The sequence below is a fragment of the Pleurodeles waltl genome, chromosome 2_1 (assembly GCF_031143425.1).
Source record: "Pleurodeles waltl isolate 20211129_DDA chromosome 2_1, aPleWal1.hap1.20221129, whole genome shotgun sequence".
NCBI classification, from domain to species: Eukaryota; Metazoa; Chordata; class Amphibia; order Caudata; family Salamandridae; genus Pleurodeles; species Pleurodeles waltl.
Genome location: NC_090438.1, coordinates 130639131 through 130653147, shown reverse-complemented (window position 1 = coordinate 130653147; position 14017 = coordinate 130639131). Strand labels below are relative to the sequence as shown.

At 44.7% G+C, this 14017-nt stretch overlaps 1 protein-coding gene across 1 annotated transcript in view; it reads left to right on the top strand.

Annotated features, from left to right (window-relative positions):
• ATG4A (autophagy related 4A cysteine peptidase) overlaps positions 1-14017 on the top strand; it is a 173170-nt gene that overhangs the window by 47916 nt on the left and 111237 nt on the right. Inside the window, exons 2-3 of the mRNA XM_069211583.1 lie at positions 8432-8554; positions 10022-10093. Coding sequence (XP_069067684.1) covers positions 8432-8554; positions 10022-10093 — 195 coding nt within the window. The remainder of the gene's footprint in view (positions 1-8431; positions 8555-10021; positions 10094-14017) is intronic.

Here is a 14017-nt window from a genome sequence, read left to right as displayed (position 1 = left end):
ACCACAAACACCATATCATGGAGCAGCCGCTTTACCATTAGCAGTACCTAGAATGTATGCACAAATAGGAGAGCCCTACTCTATCACGTGGACTGTTCAGGCCAAAAAGCAAAAAACGCTTTTAGAATCCTCACCCACCAGGGATTCGCCTTGTGGCTTTCTTCATCTCAGGGTTTCTTCCCATACAACTGCAGAACCGGGCGTGCTGCCACCAATGAGCTACATGGGAGCACTGAATAATATCAGACTATGGGGGTCATTCTGACCCCGGCGGTCTCAGACCGCCGGGGCCAGGGTCGGCGGGAGCACCGCCGACAGACCGGCGGTGCCCCGCAGGGCATTCTGACCGCGGCGCTTTGGCCGCGGTCAGTGCAGGAAAACCGGCGGTCTCCCGCCGGTTTTCCGCTGCCCGTCAGAATCCTCCAAGGCGGCGCAGCATGCTGCGCCGCCTTGGGGATTCTGACACCCCCTACCGCCATCCTGTTCCTGGCGGTTCGCCCGCCAGGAACAGGATGGCGGTAGGGGGTGTCGCGGGGCCCCTGGGGGCCCCTGCAGTGCCCATGCCAATGGCATGGTCACTGCAGGGGCCCCCGTAAGAGGGCCCGCTTGTATTTCACTGTCTGCATAGCAGACAGTGAAATACGCGACGGGTGCAGTAGCACCCGTCGCACCTTCCCACTCCGCCGGCTCGATTACGAGCCGGCTTCATGGTGGGAAGGTCGTTTTCCCCTGGGCTGGCGGGCGGCCTTTTGAAGGCCGCCCGCCAGTCCAGAGGAAAACTCAAAATACCCGCTGCGGTCTTCCGACCGCGGTACGGTATTTTGGCGGCTCCCGCCGGGCGCGCGGTGACCACGCCCGGTGGGAGTCAGAATGACCCCCTATATGTACAAAAATAGGAGTTGCTCGTGTTTCTATTAAAAAAAAATACCTGGCTGGTAGCAACTGTTGCTTTAATAAATGCCCCAATCAGTATAGTTAAAAACTAGAAAAGAAAAAGTGGGAAGTTCACAGGGGTACTGTGGCCTGAACGTCCTCCTTTTGATTTAGTGTACATGTTTCTGCCACCCTCCCCTGTGGCTTTCATCAGGGCCGGAAATCTTACTCCATACCTGCGAACTTACAAAATATTTTCACTGTTTGAGGAGGGGCTGGGGCCTTGGAGGGGCCGGGGCCGGGGTCTTGTGCCAAGTGCTAACTTAGAGGCACTCTGCCCCCTTACTAACCACCCCACCCCCTCCCATAAAAAACAAAACAAAAAAAAGAAGGGTCATCCAGGCTGTGTCCGATGTCCTGGGGTGTTTTCACACCATAAATGGATATCGGTTGCTTACAGCCTCCAAATCGTGTGACACACGGTGGCACCGTATGACTTGGGAGGTCTGCCAGACCCTGAGTCTACTCTTTACACACGTATACAAAATTTTGACAGGTGCATTTCAGTCATGCAACTTGCATGCCAAAGATGTCTTTCTCCTACTTAGTGCCTGATCCTCTGCATCTAAAATAATAAAGAAAAGGTTAGCCTGAACGTTCCCAGGAAACTATGAATATTTGTGTGTGCCCATTTTCGGGTGTGGTGCTATCACACTCTGTTACATGATATACTATGATATTGATTCCATCCATTAGCTATTATCATCACACTGAGCTCAGCCAGTGAAAGAATAGGTTTAATGCCCAGATTGTCCGGTTGGAGCAGTGTTCTATAAAGAAGTGAACATTTCTAACATTCACATAGGGCATTGCCCTATTGATCATCCACTCACATACCTCACACCGTAAACATGCAAAGCTTGTCTGTATTCACACACTGTATTTAGATATAAGCAAAGAGGAAAGTATATTAACATTGGAGTCCTCCCCTTGCACTCCTAGAATCAGGACCTTCGTGTCTGTGCCGTACTTATGTCTTCAAGGTTCCCGACTGGCCCAATGACCTGTAATGCCATCATCTGTGCCTATATCTTGGTGCACTTGCTCTTTCTTCAAGCTTTTGAATGATAATTCTGGGATTTGCGTAGGCTATGCGTTGATGTGTAGTGTGAGGGATGCCGGGTACCGGACAGCTAGCCTCGTACCCAGCAAGATGGTGGGTCTATGAGGAAGCACGTCCTGGAGTATGTTCCTGTCTGCCACGCTTGTCACCCTTCTACTACTAGAGGATTTTGTCATAAGATCCTGTACCCATCACCTTTGTCTGATGTAATGGTCAAAAAGATTGTGAATCAAATTATGTGATAAATACAGTTTAAAAATTAGAAATTGTAGGAAGCTGGCTCTTTATATACTATATCAAAATGAGATATAGGCCCTCATTACAACCTCAGCGGTCTTTTGAAAGGACCACTGAGGCTGCGGGAGGTAGTTGAAAGGGTCCCAAGGGCTTCATGCCACATTTAGAGGACCCCTCTAAAACAAGATGCACAAATCTGTCATTGCCGTCTGCGTGTCCTGGTGGAAGCCGGGCTGAAATATGACATGGCACACCCATTGTGTGCCATGCCTCCCTCACTGCATCTAAATATATACGTCACCCCTACAGCCGGCCTTATAGCCCTAAGGCAGGGTTCTTTATATTTGATGTGATGAGATAACTGCATAAGCAAATGTGACCCTCGTCATTACGAGTTCCCTAGCTACATAATGGCCTCACTGATAGCTATGGTGTTTGGTATCAAACACCTCGTCTTAATAAATCCAGGCTGATGCTAATCTTGGATTTATAATGAAATGCACCCAGAGGGTACCTTAGAGGTATCCCCTGAAACTCACTAGTCTCTTAGTGTGCTGGATAGCTGGTCTCGACTAGCCTGCAACCACAGACATGTTTCTGACCCCCAGGAGGTGAGAGCCCGTGCTTTCAGAGGCCTGAAACAATGGCTGCCTCAGAGAAAGATGTTATCAACTACTCCAGCAGGATGGCTAGTGAATCTGCATACCAAGGCCAGGGACTTCAAAAACCCTGCCACATTTGGTATGCAACTCTGGCTTCGCCGAAACCTGGGAGTTGCCACTCCCTGCCCTAAGGCCTACTTGGCACCAGGACAGGTGGGAATATTAGTTAGATTGTACAAGTGTTCTACTTTTGGGCTAGCCACACCCCTGTGGTGGGCTACCTGAAGTGGTTACTCAAGGAAGGGTACCACCATCTTGATTTTAGTGGACCTAGGAATTCTGGGACAGGATTATGCCTACTTCCCACAGGAAGTGGCCATATAGGGGGTGTAGTCACCCCAAGGGTAGGTAGCCCATTGGCTCCTACTCCACACTCCCCTAAATGCCCCTTAATTGTGTATTTAGGTGGCCCCCTGACACTAGAAGAACAGATTCATCTGACCCAAGAAGAGGAGGACAAAGAAGAGCCGAAGAAGTGAGAATTGTGGATGACTAGTGGACTTTTGATGTGAAACCCTGTGGCCTACCTGCTTCCGTTCCGACAATCGCAGCATCCTGACTCATCCTACAGCTGTGGGAATGCCAAATGCCTCTGAGGTTTCCCAGCACTTCGCCAGCTGTCAACATCTCCCTTGTAGTGGAGGAGCCACATTCCTGCTTCCTGCAGGTACCAACCGCAATGTCTGGCTCACTGTCCTGGTGACCACCGGGACCACCTATGCACCATCTGTCCAGGAGGAGGTCACTGTGCTCCAAGAGGCCATTCCTGTCTCCCCTCCAAGTGAGAAGACTTCAGGATCAACCAGAGTCGTTCGGCATCAATTCCTGGTGTACCGGATTCCTTCCAACTACCAAGTATGGGGAAGTCCAATTCGGATTCCAGCATTGCATCGGAAGAACAACAATCGAAGGACATCAGCATTACAGAGGACATCGTCCAGAGTTGTTAAGCTGCATTGTTTTGTCCCTCTTCTTGCTGGTCCCCCAAAGAACCGTGAGCACCTTTACGCAGGACCACTAATGACAGAGCTGCTGCACCCGAGCTCCCCCGCCCATGTCCACATCATCCAACGGTGTTCTCTTGCTCCCATTATGCCCACCGACCAAGCCCCCCATTTGGAGCACACAGACTTGTCCCCAAGTTCCCCTTGCACCCTTTTTCTAGGTGGCCCCCCTCGCCTCCAGCTGTGCTGCGCCTAAGACACCAGACTTGACTAACACCACTGTATCCGGATGTCACAGGGCAGATAAATCTGAATCGCTGTCTTGCTTGTGAATTTGCACCCCTTGCACCCTAAAATTCACAGAGGACTTTTAAGAACCATTTGCAAGGACTCCTTTGCAGTAAAAGTACTTTGGAACCTTTACAGTGTGAAAACGCATTTGAGTAAAAGCGTTACTTACTTGCTAAACCAATACAAATTGCAACAGTATTTGTCTTCTTGAAAGTATTCTGGTTTTGAAGAATAATATAACTAAAGTAACTATTTTCCTAAACATTGTTTTCGAATTCCTTCTTGAGTGTGTGTCTCATTTATTGACTCTGTCTGTTCAACAAATGCTTAGCACTACCCTCTGATAAGCCTAACCGTTTGCCCACACTACCACAAAAGTGAGCTTTTGGGATTGTCAGTTTTTACCCCTATAAATCAACAAGGGCACCTGTACTATCTGCATAGTGTACCCTCTACATTTGGTACACTGCTTAGACAGCCAGCTTTCCACAATGCCCATTTGCAACATTCCATTACGAAATTACTGGGAGTGTGATACTCTCTGTTTGTTTTGAAGAGTGCTTCCTCTATTACTTCGAGAGTCTCATTGTGGGGTAATCTGGTATGTAGGCTTTCTATGTCCAACGCTATTAGTAGAATAGATGCTGGGTTGAAGTCAGTATTACAGAGGAGTCACAGGACATCCTTTGTGTCCTTCTGTTATGTGTTGGTTCCCTGTACTATTGGTCTTAAAAAGGCACCTGCACATTTTGACAATGGCTCTAAAATAGAGCCAATGCCCAAAACATTGGGGTGCCCTGGATGATTTGGCAGGTTCTTGTGAACCTTAGGGGTGGTATAAAAGTAAGGTGGGACTGGTGTCTTATCTCACAAGAAATTTGCCTCGTTTTTGGGTGTCCAATCATTGGGCAAGGCTTCCTCCATCATACTGTCAATCTTTTTCTTCAGACCTTTAGTTAGGGCCACCTTTAAACGTTCATAGTTTCTCTGGTCACTCAGAAGGTGGACACATTCCATCTGGTTAATTTTCAGTTAATTGGATTAGGATAGCCCCACCTTTGTCTGCTGACTTGATAATAATAGTGTTGTCCCTCCTCAGTTCGTCTATTGCTAAGCTTTCTCCTTTAGTTATTTTATGGAAACTTTTGATCACCTTCGGATTGATCTCCCCTATTTCTTTAATAACCGCCTTTTACTGGCTTGTACTTCAACGGTGACTGCTGTATACAAGAGAGTGAAAGCAGATTTGAACTTAAGGCCTGTGTCCTTCTTGTCATTCTCATTCTGTGGTTTACCTTTAAAAAAACCGTTGAATTTGATTTTCCTCACAAATTCTTCCAGCTGGGGTCTGCTGAACAATTATGCCCTAAATCTGCCAAAACCAATGTTTTGGCATAAGAAGGGAAGAAGGCTAAGGGACTCATTGGTCCACACAAGAGCGCTTAAGTAGGTACCTTAGAGTAGACAGACACCAGGGGTACTCCCACAGGTGGTGGGTCACCACCCAGGCGGTAGATACAGTGTCTTCTCCTTGACAAAGACCACAAAAGCAACCTCAATTCCAAAACCTAAATTCCAGTGCTAAGTGAGACACTTCACCGACTGCACCATACCGGATAATGGGAACACAAAAATCTTCCAGTCCCAGGCTAACCTTTTCTTTATCATTTCAGATACGGTGAATCAGAAACCAACTAGGTGAGAACATCTTTGGCATGCAAGGTGCTTGTCTAGAATGCACCTGGGAAAATTGTGTAGTATTAAGAAATGGATTCAGAAAGTGATATTTCCAGTCCTGACGAAAGCCACAGAGAACAGTGGCAGAAACATGTATACCAGATCAAAGGAGGAAGTTTGGGCCACAGTACCCCTCTGAAATACCCACTTTTTCTTGCCCAGTTTTTAACCATACCGACTGGGCCATTCATTAAAACAACATTTGCTACCAGCCAGGTATTTTTAACAGAACCAAAACTCCTATTTTCTTACATGCAGTCTGATATTATACAGTGCTCTTGTGTTGCATTTTGGTTGAAGCACACCTCGTTCTGCAGCGGAACTGGAAGGAACCCATGGATCTAGCAAGTCACCAAGGTGAAACCCTGGTGGGTGAGGGTTCTTTAGAAAAATCATTTTCACTTTTTTCCTAATAAAGTGGTCTGGACAGTCCACACGATAGAGAATTATGCTCTTGTTTGTACATATCTTGAGTTTGAGGAGGATGAGTCCCCTCTGTTCTCCCTGTTCTCTCCCCTAATGTGTAGTACATACATTGTTATCAGCACCACCAGTAGCACTGCTGTCACCAGAGGCAGCATAGACATCAATATCAGAGACATAATTACCTTCACAAATGCCACCATCCACATAACACCACCACCACAACAATCATCAACACAAACACCACGTTATTGAGCAGTAGCAACTCCACCTCAATTGGCAAATGAAACAAAAACATAAGCATCACCTCATGCACTAACATCAAGGTAGGCACCAACAGCACAACAAGCACCAGTGTCACCAATACCACTATCAAGGGTACTACCCCTCTAGGTATTACCATCACAAGTCACATCATTCATACCACTGTTGCCTCAAACAGCAGCACCATCATTTGGTACCCTGTACACTATAGATCCCCTTCATATATAGTTATGACTTTTAGTGCCCGAACAGCCACCGTTTCCATTGTGCTTGATTCCAGTATTACAAGTTGAGTTCATGGCAGTGGCAGCCATAGGGCAGGTAGAACATTACAAGCAAAACATTCAAAACATTTTCTACTATTTTGTTCTTGGCTGTTGTGATAAATATTCCAAAATCAAGGTTCCCCTTGGGTGCACACTCTAATCACATATCACGTATCACATATGACACATCACTCTTTCCACATAAGTACAGATATACATGCTACTTACATGTAATACATCAGCCACTAGCACAACACTATCATGATCACACATTTGTAAATATTGAGTTTGAAAACACTTCCTTTAGTTTATGCAGTCCAGTTACATCAACAATTTAGTACAATTATTAAACCCAGAAAAATATATTAACTTTGTGCATAAAAAGCTAGTGATTCATTTAACATGAGCTAATCACATTTTTAATTTTGTCATATTGGTGCTAGAGCTAAATCTCTCTTTTGAAACACGTTTTAATTTCTCCACCTTTCATCACAGTGCGTAGCCTGTCAACGTCTTCATGGGCTACAGCTCTCACAGGCTTATTCCAGTCTAGACCGCACATTCCATGATCCAGTCCTTTGCCTTCGCATGGGTGGTTGATAGGATTGGCCCGCTTTTACCTACGTCAGCTGCATGCATTTAACTCTCTGCCCATTGAACCACATGAACAGCTGTAATTCTTAGCATTCCAAAGTATTTACTATTCTGAAAGGGTTTATAGATCTGGATTCACATTTAATATGTGCTTCTGAGTTATGGGGTATGTTTATTGGGAGTCTTAAAGTGAGAATTCTGTGGAAGTTCATGTCTATTATTATTATTATAAAAATAAATATATGAGATTCTGTAATCCCTGTATAAACGCTGGTCTCTAGTTTCTTTATAATACATAGGATTCTTCAATCCCTGTAGAAAATTTTGTCTCTAATTTCGTTAAAATAAGCAAGATGTGACACACCCAGTCGCCAGTTATTAATAAAAGATGCCATAAGTCACCTGTAATAAGTTATTACAGTTGAGTTCTGATGTCACAGTGCCTGCTGCCAGAGCCAGCAGCAGAGGTGAAAGGCAGGTCAGGTCACAGAGCAGCTGTTTAAATCAAAGTATTTCTCAGGGTTAATATGAGTTGTTGGTGTAACTCTTCGTGTACATTGTTTAAGAATTATGAAAAAATCTTAAATGGCATACATGTACCATATGAAGTTTGGTGGCCAGCCTATTGGGGGCTTGACCTTAAATGCATTGCTTTGAGTTCGCCTACTGCTCTGCAAGATCGAGAGAAATGGTGTGATCGGTGATCAGGGCTTGTTTTCATGTAGGTGCTTGATTACATACGATTCTATTGTTCGCATTGATGTCTCACCTCCATGTCTGTTTAAGTTGGAATGCAAGGGTGATCCCTTCAGCATATTGTGGAACAGCTGTCTTTATTTCCATAGCCCTTTTTTGCCCGTGAAGCTTGTTTTAAAGGGTGCCCCAGTGCCCTTCCATCCAAGTAGACTACCTATGTGTAGCTGATGACAAGCACCACTGGTACCTCCTTCCTGGAGGAAAGGCATAGAAAAGGGCAGTTTCAAGTAAAGTTTACTGTTTATTCTCTGACTCTTTCAGGTTTACACTCAGTCTTTGCCAAGCGTGGAAATTCGATTACGTCCTCCTATGACAGTCTAGAAGATTTTCCAGATACCAATGAGCCTATATGGATTCTGGGGAGGCAATATGACATCACAGCAGGTAGGCGCCTGGTAAGAAGTAACAGCGAAATCCCACAGCAGTCCCTTGTGAGCAGTAGAGGTGAAAGCATGCACTGAAAAGAAGGAGTCTTGTCACAAAGCTTCTTTTGGTCCTGCTTTGTTTAAATTCGACTTACTTTACTCCAGGTTGTGCTCCTATTCTTTTAGATCTAACCCACAGACCTAAATAGAATTGCAAAACCTTGCATGATTGAGTTTGCAGCAAATGAAATATGGTAACAACTTTCAGCGTTGCTTCTTGAACCTGAAAAGCCTTCCACATATTTGAATCATCAATCTAAGATCAGTGGAAGATAAAAGACGCGCCTGGGCTAGTAGTACATGAATGTGCCTTAAAGGAATGCCAAGCTAATCTCTTAATATGCCTTGTGAACAATACTTCAACCTTATTATGTTGTGTATTGTAAACCAGTGTAAAGAAGTCAAAGCTGGAGTAACAAATTACTATATCTAGCCTAGTAGTAGAATTCTGAATACACTGCAGATTGCAGAATTTGTCTTAAATACAAGCCCATATTGAACCTATTATGGCAATTTGTTCCTAAGAAATAGACACTTATTAACTAAACTGATTTGTTAAGAAAAGGAGCGCCATGTAGTGTCCTCTTCAAAGGCTGAGTCAGGAAAGCATTCACAAGTGACATCATTGTGCTCAGCATTTGGAGGAGAGTGGCAGAGGCCTAGACTTTTAAGCCAAACTAGGAAAAGGGCCTGTAAGTGTAGGTTCGATAATTCATGTGTCAAAGTAGGAATATAGTGAGCAATATATCTCACACGTTGGGATTCGACTTCAAGCAGTTTGTTTGACATCACCCAAAGAAACAAGCATAAGAAAGCAAGCTGCAGTAGCTGACGCGATCCAGTCCTCTTCTAGCTGGAGCAGGATAGAAGCCCCTTCATGAATCATAAAAATGGAAACCAAATTAGGGAATTCAGCACAGGGGCTAAGATAGAAATTGTGTAATAGCAGTAAAAGAGCTGAATCGTACAGAACTTTGCATTTAACTTGCCTAAATGTAATTGTGAAGAAGATGCACAGCCAGCCCACAAGAAGTTTCTAAAAAAGAGCAATTCTGTCTAGCACTGTACCTTGCAAGACAACATTTGAAATACTTGAGGTCATAACCAAGGGATTGTCATTTCGATTTATTGTACCAGGCCATAACCATTGATGCTTCTTGACTGTGCTCATTGCCTCTGTGTCCCCGGGAGTCTGAGATCCTCCAGATGGCTGGCCTCCAACCTGGAGATGTGTTTGTGCTGCATAGATTGCAGGAAGTGAAGCAGCACATGATGCACGTGATATACCTTTCTATGGAAATTGATTATACGAGGGAAGCAGGCGCAAACATACTGCCTTCAATAAACAGACATTGTACAGTATGTTCAGCAAGTGTAGCATATTGTAGAGCCACAACCTAAAACAATGTTTCTTTTTTAATTACAGACAAATCAGATCTTTTAAAAGACGTGAGCTCTCGCCTGTGGTTTACATACAGAAAAAAATTCTCCCCTATTGGTAAGTTTGCTTCTTCCTTTGTGTGTGAATCAGAGCGAGGAATGAAAACTAGCATCTGCTTCCATGCTGTGTATGTTTGACTTGCTACGGCTGAAACAAGCAGGCTGATGTAAAGAGCAGCTCTTGTTTTTCTGTTTACTTTTGTTTGGTATGGTGGTCTACACCCGATAGAAAGATAGAATGAATCAAATAAGAGATTTGTGGAAGAAGGAAAGATCTGTCCATTTGTGTGTTCTACTCCTCTTGTGAGTTTGGCCTTCAGCACCGTGGGCATACTACAGAGTCCAGTTTTCTTCACTCCTCTATCAAATGCTATTTCCTAACCTTTGGAAGGCAATCAAAAAAGTGATAATCGTGAACTTCATTAAGCTCTTCCAAAACACTACACTTGGAGCTACAATGTAAATAATAAATATCTAGCCAACTATGGGCATTTGAGCCAGTAAGAATCGTTTCAAATGTTATGTAATCCAGGGACTTAGTAGTGGAACACTCTTGGATATGTACAAAGTTACTCTGTTTAGGCACTTGACTGTTTCAGGACAGCCCTGGCGAACAGTCAAGACTTACTTCAGGAGGTGGAGGAGGTCAATTTGCAGTCAGAGCTTTGCCTTACAAAAGTAATAAGACTTTGACAGGTGAGAAAATAATCCATTTAAATGAGGATGCATACAATAACAGAGGATGCTACTTGGTTCTGGGGCTGAAGTAAAATCCAAACGTTACTAAATCTTCTTAGCTCTAGACTTCTGTTTCTGAGTGGCCTATTAGCCAATCCTGATGGATACTTCTGACTACAGATTTAGAATATCCAAGTGAACCAGACTGGATGTGTAAGATTTTTTAGCATAGGCCCTGCACACCAGTAGGTGACGTCATGCAGCTCCACATTCACTCCACTGTGTCCCGGAAGTGATGGCTGAAGCCGCATGTAGGAACCACCCAAGTCCACTGTCAACAGTTCCTTTATTTGCGCTGATCTATAGCAAACTCCTAACCTTTTCTCATCAGTTGATGAGTTTTTTTGTTACAATTTTTTTTCCAGCGTGCAAGGGTACATGTCCCCTTCTAAAAGTATACGGTGTAAGCCTTGTAGGAACTGTCACAAACAGATGACTTTGACAGATCCCCACGAGGTGTATCTCTGGTGTTTGGGTTTGGGTGACAATTCCAAGGTGTGTGCCTTGATGTGCCACATCCTGGAATGTGAAGCCAAGCTGTACATCATAAACACTGCAGGAAGTCGTGTAAGACCTCGAAGTCGAGGATGCCGACCAGGTCCCGCTCTCTGGTCCATTCTCACACCAGGTCTTACTTGTGGTCAAAGTCTTTACGTACATAAAAGTATAACGAAAGCAGCACAAAACATCTAAGTAGGCCTTGTCGCAGCCTTTCCACTCCCCTGAAAAGGATGTCAGTATCCGTCTCTGTCTCGTTGCATGTCCTCTACCAAAGAGCCAATTCTGCAGATGATTCTGATGCACACTGAATTTCCGTGGCTGTCGGTTACACCACATCTAAATTAAGGCTTGCTGTGAATCTTAGCCACCCTAGTGGCTCCCTTTGGTGCACATTTGGGCCCTTTGGATGTGTGGAGGCGTCCCGTCTGGTTACCACTGGCGGATCCACCCTGGGTGCCACCTCTGCCTTCGGCACCAACTTCAGGTTCAGCTCTGACTTTGGAGTCGACTCCATGCCCCACACCATGATCCATGTTGATTCCTGCCACATCGATGTCAGCCCTGATTGCGAGGGAGGACGTCAAACACATTATCATGCCTGACTCTGAAACAAATCCCTCTCAACTTTGGCATAAGACAGTTCTGACAGCCCAGCTCCAAATACTGTGACCCTAATAAGGACAGTGCCTCTGCCTAGGAGCTGTCCTTCAGTGCTTCAAAAACAATTTTTCAGATCAGACTGCGACCAAAGTGAACCAGCTTTTGGAGTTGATAGTAGGAATAAATGTTTTCCATCTCTTTGCATGCCAATTAAGTGGTTGCAGTTGACCACGTGCGACCTCCCTCCCAAAGTTGTGGATGTCGTCCTTGAGGCGAGATAACCTGCTACAAAGCATCTGTATGTATGGCACAAATACTTGGCCATATGTAGCACCTACAATATGTAGCCATTGCCGGACAAATTGTTGAATGTTTGGCTCTTCGTTCTGTCTTTAACCCAGTAAGCACTTGCAGTGGGTACTGTTAAAGGTTGGTTATCTGTCAGCCCTTTCTGCATTTCTGCATTTACCAAACCAACTGTCCCTTTTTGAATCACCTTTTGGGATGCAATGTTTCAAAGGTTTGATCCATTTGTCTGATCTATTTGAACTTTAATTTGTCCCCCACTTTCCTTATGTGTGACCCTTTTGGGCTATTTCACAGCACTCCTCTATACCTTCTGATTCTGAAGACGTTTTTTCTCATTGCAACAACCTCAGCTCATTGCATGAGACAGCTTCAAGCTTTATCAGCCCAGCCCCCCCTACACTACCTTCTTTCAGGATAAACTACTATTGAGGAATAGAGCAGCCTTTCTAATGAAGGTTGTGACTCTCTTTCACATTGGATAGTTCATCACTCTTCTGACATTGTTTGCCCCATCTCACTCTTCATAGTTCATCACCCGTCTGTCGTTGTTTGCCCCATCTCACCCTTCAAAAGATAAGGAGAGACTCCAGCATTTGGACCCCAAAAGAGCGCTCAGCTTTTACAACAGTCTTCTGATCCACTCTTAATGGGGTATCCCTTTGGGACAAAGAAAGGCAAGGCAGTGCAGAGAAGGAGCTTGTTCAGATGGATAGTCCCCTGCATTACAATCTACTATGCAATGGCCAACAAGCTGCCTCCAGAAGGATTGAGGGAACATTTTACCAGGGCCAGTGCTGGTAACACTGCATTGGCACGCATGGTGCCTCCTGGATATTTGTCAGGCTGCAGTGTGCAGGCTGAAATACTCCTTTCACAGCCATTGCTGACGGAAAGGACATTTTGGCCGTTCAGTCATGTGGATCTATAGACCCAATACCTGAGAAGGTATTGCTTTTGTATCTATTCTAAAGGTTAATAATCTGCTGTTTAAAGTATCCATCACAAGAACACGTTAACTACCTTGGTAACGCTATTTGTGGTGTATGCAGATTTTTGATCGCCCTCCCGGTTCTGTGCAATGGACTATTTTCCCTATAGAAAGATCCCAATTTAGAGATCTGCAAACTGGCAGAAGCAATTGGTCTTTGGGTTCTGTATCTGAGGGGTTAGATGTCTTCTAGAAAGAAACTAACATCAGCACGCTTGGGTGGCACCAGTATGGTGCTCCAGCTGTCACTTCTGGGGCGGAGCAGAGTTGATGTGGAGCTGCACGACACCATCTACTGGCACACAGAGGTTATACTGAAAAATGTTCCTGATCTAGTCTAGCACCTGGAGATCTTTTAAAGGAGAGAAAATGTCAAATAGATTGTGTCCACCAGAAAGAACATTACCAAAGGTAAGTAGAGTTTATCATTGTGGTTTGGTGTTCTGAGGTCTGTAATTCTTAGCATTAGCTAAATCGTCTCAAAAGGATTTTAAAAATAGGCATGGGATACAGATCCTGGGACTCTGGGCTCCAACGTGTTCCTAGGTTACCAGAGGAGATAGGGTGAAGGGTGTTATCTCTAAAAATAGGCCAGATGTGATGTAAAAAATGGAAAGGTGAAAAAACATCTTCCACAGTTCAGGCAGGTGTTCCTGTGCTGATGACCCGGTGTCCAGTTTGGGACACTCCCTAATCAACTGCAGTCCAGTGACAAGTTAAAGATCTAAGTGGAACCTTTGCTTTTTAATGGGTGTGCTGTTTTTCAGATACTTGTTAGTGCTTGCTCATCAGTGCTGTCATGCCACTCACTGATTTAGTGTAAACATGGTGGCCATTTTGGAATGG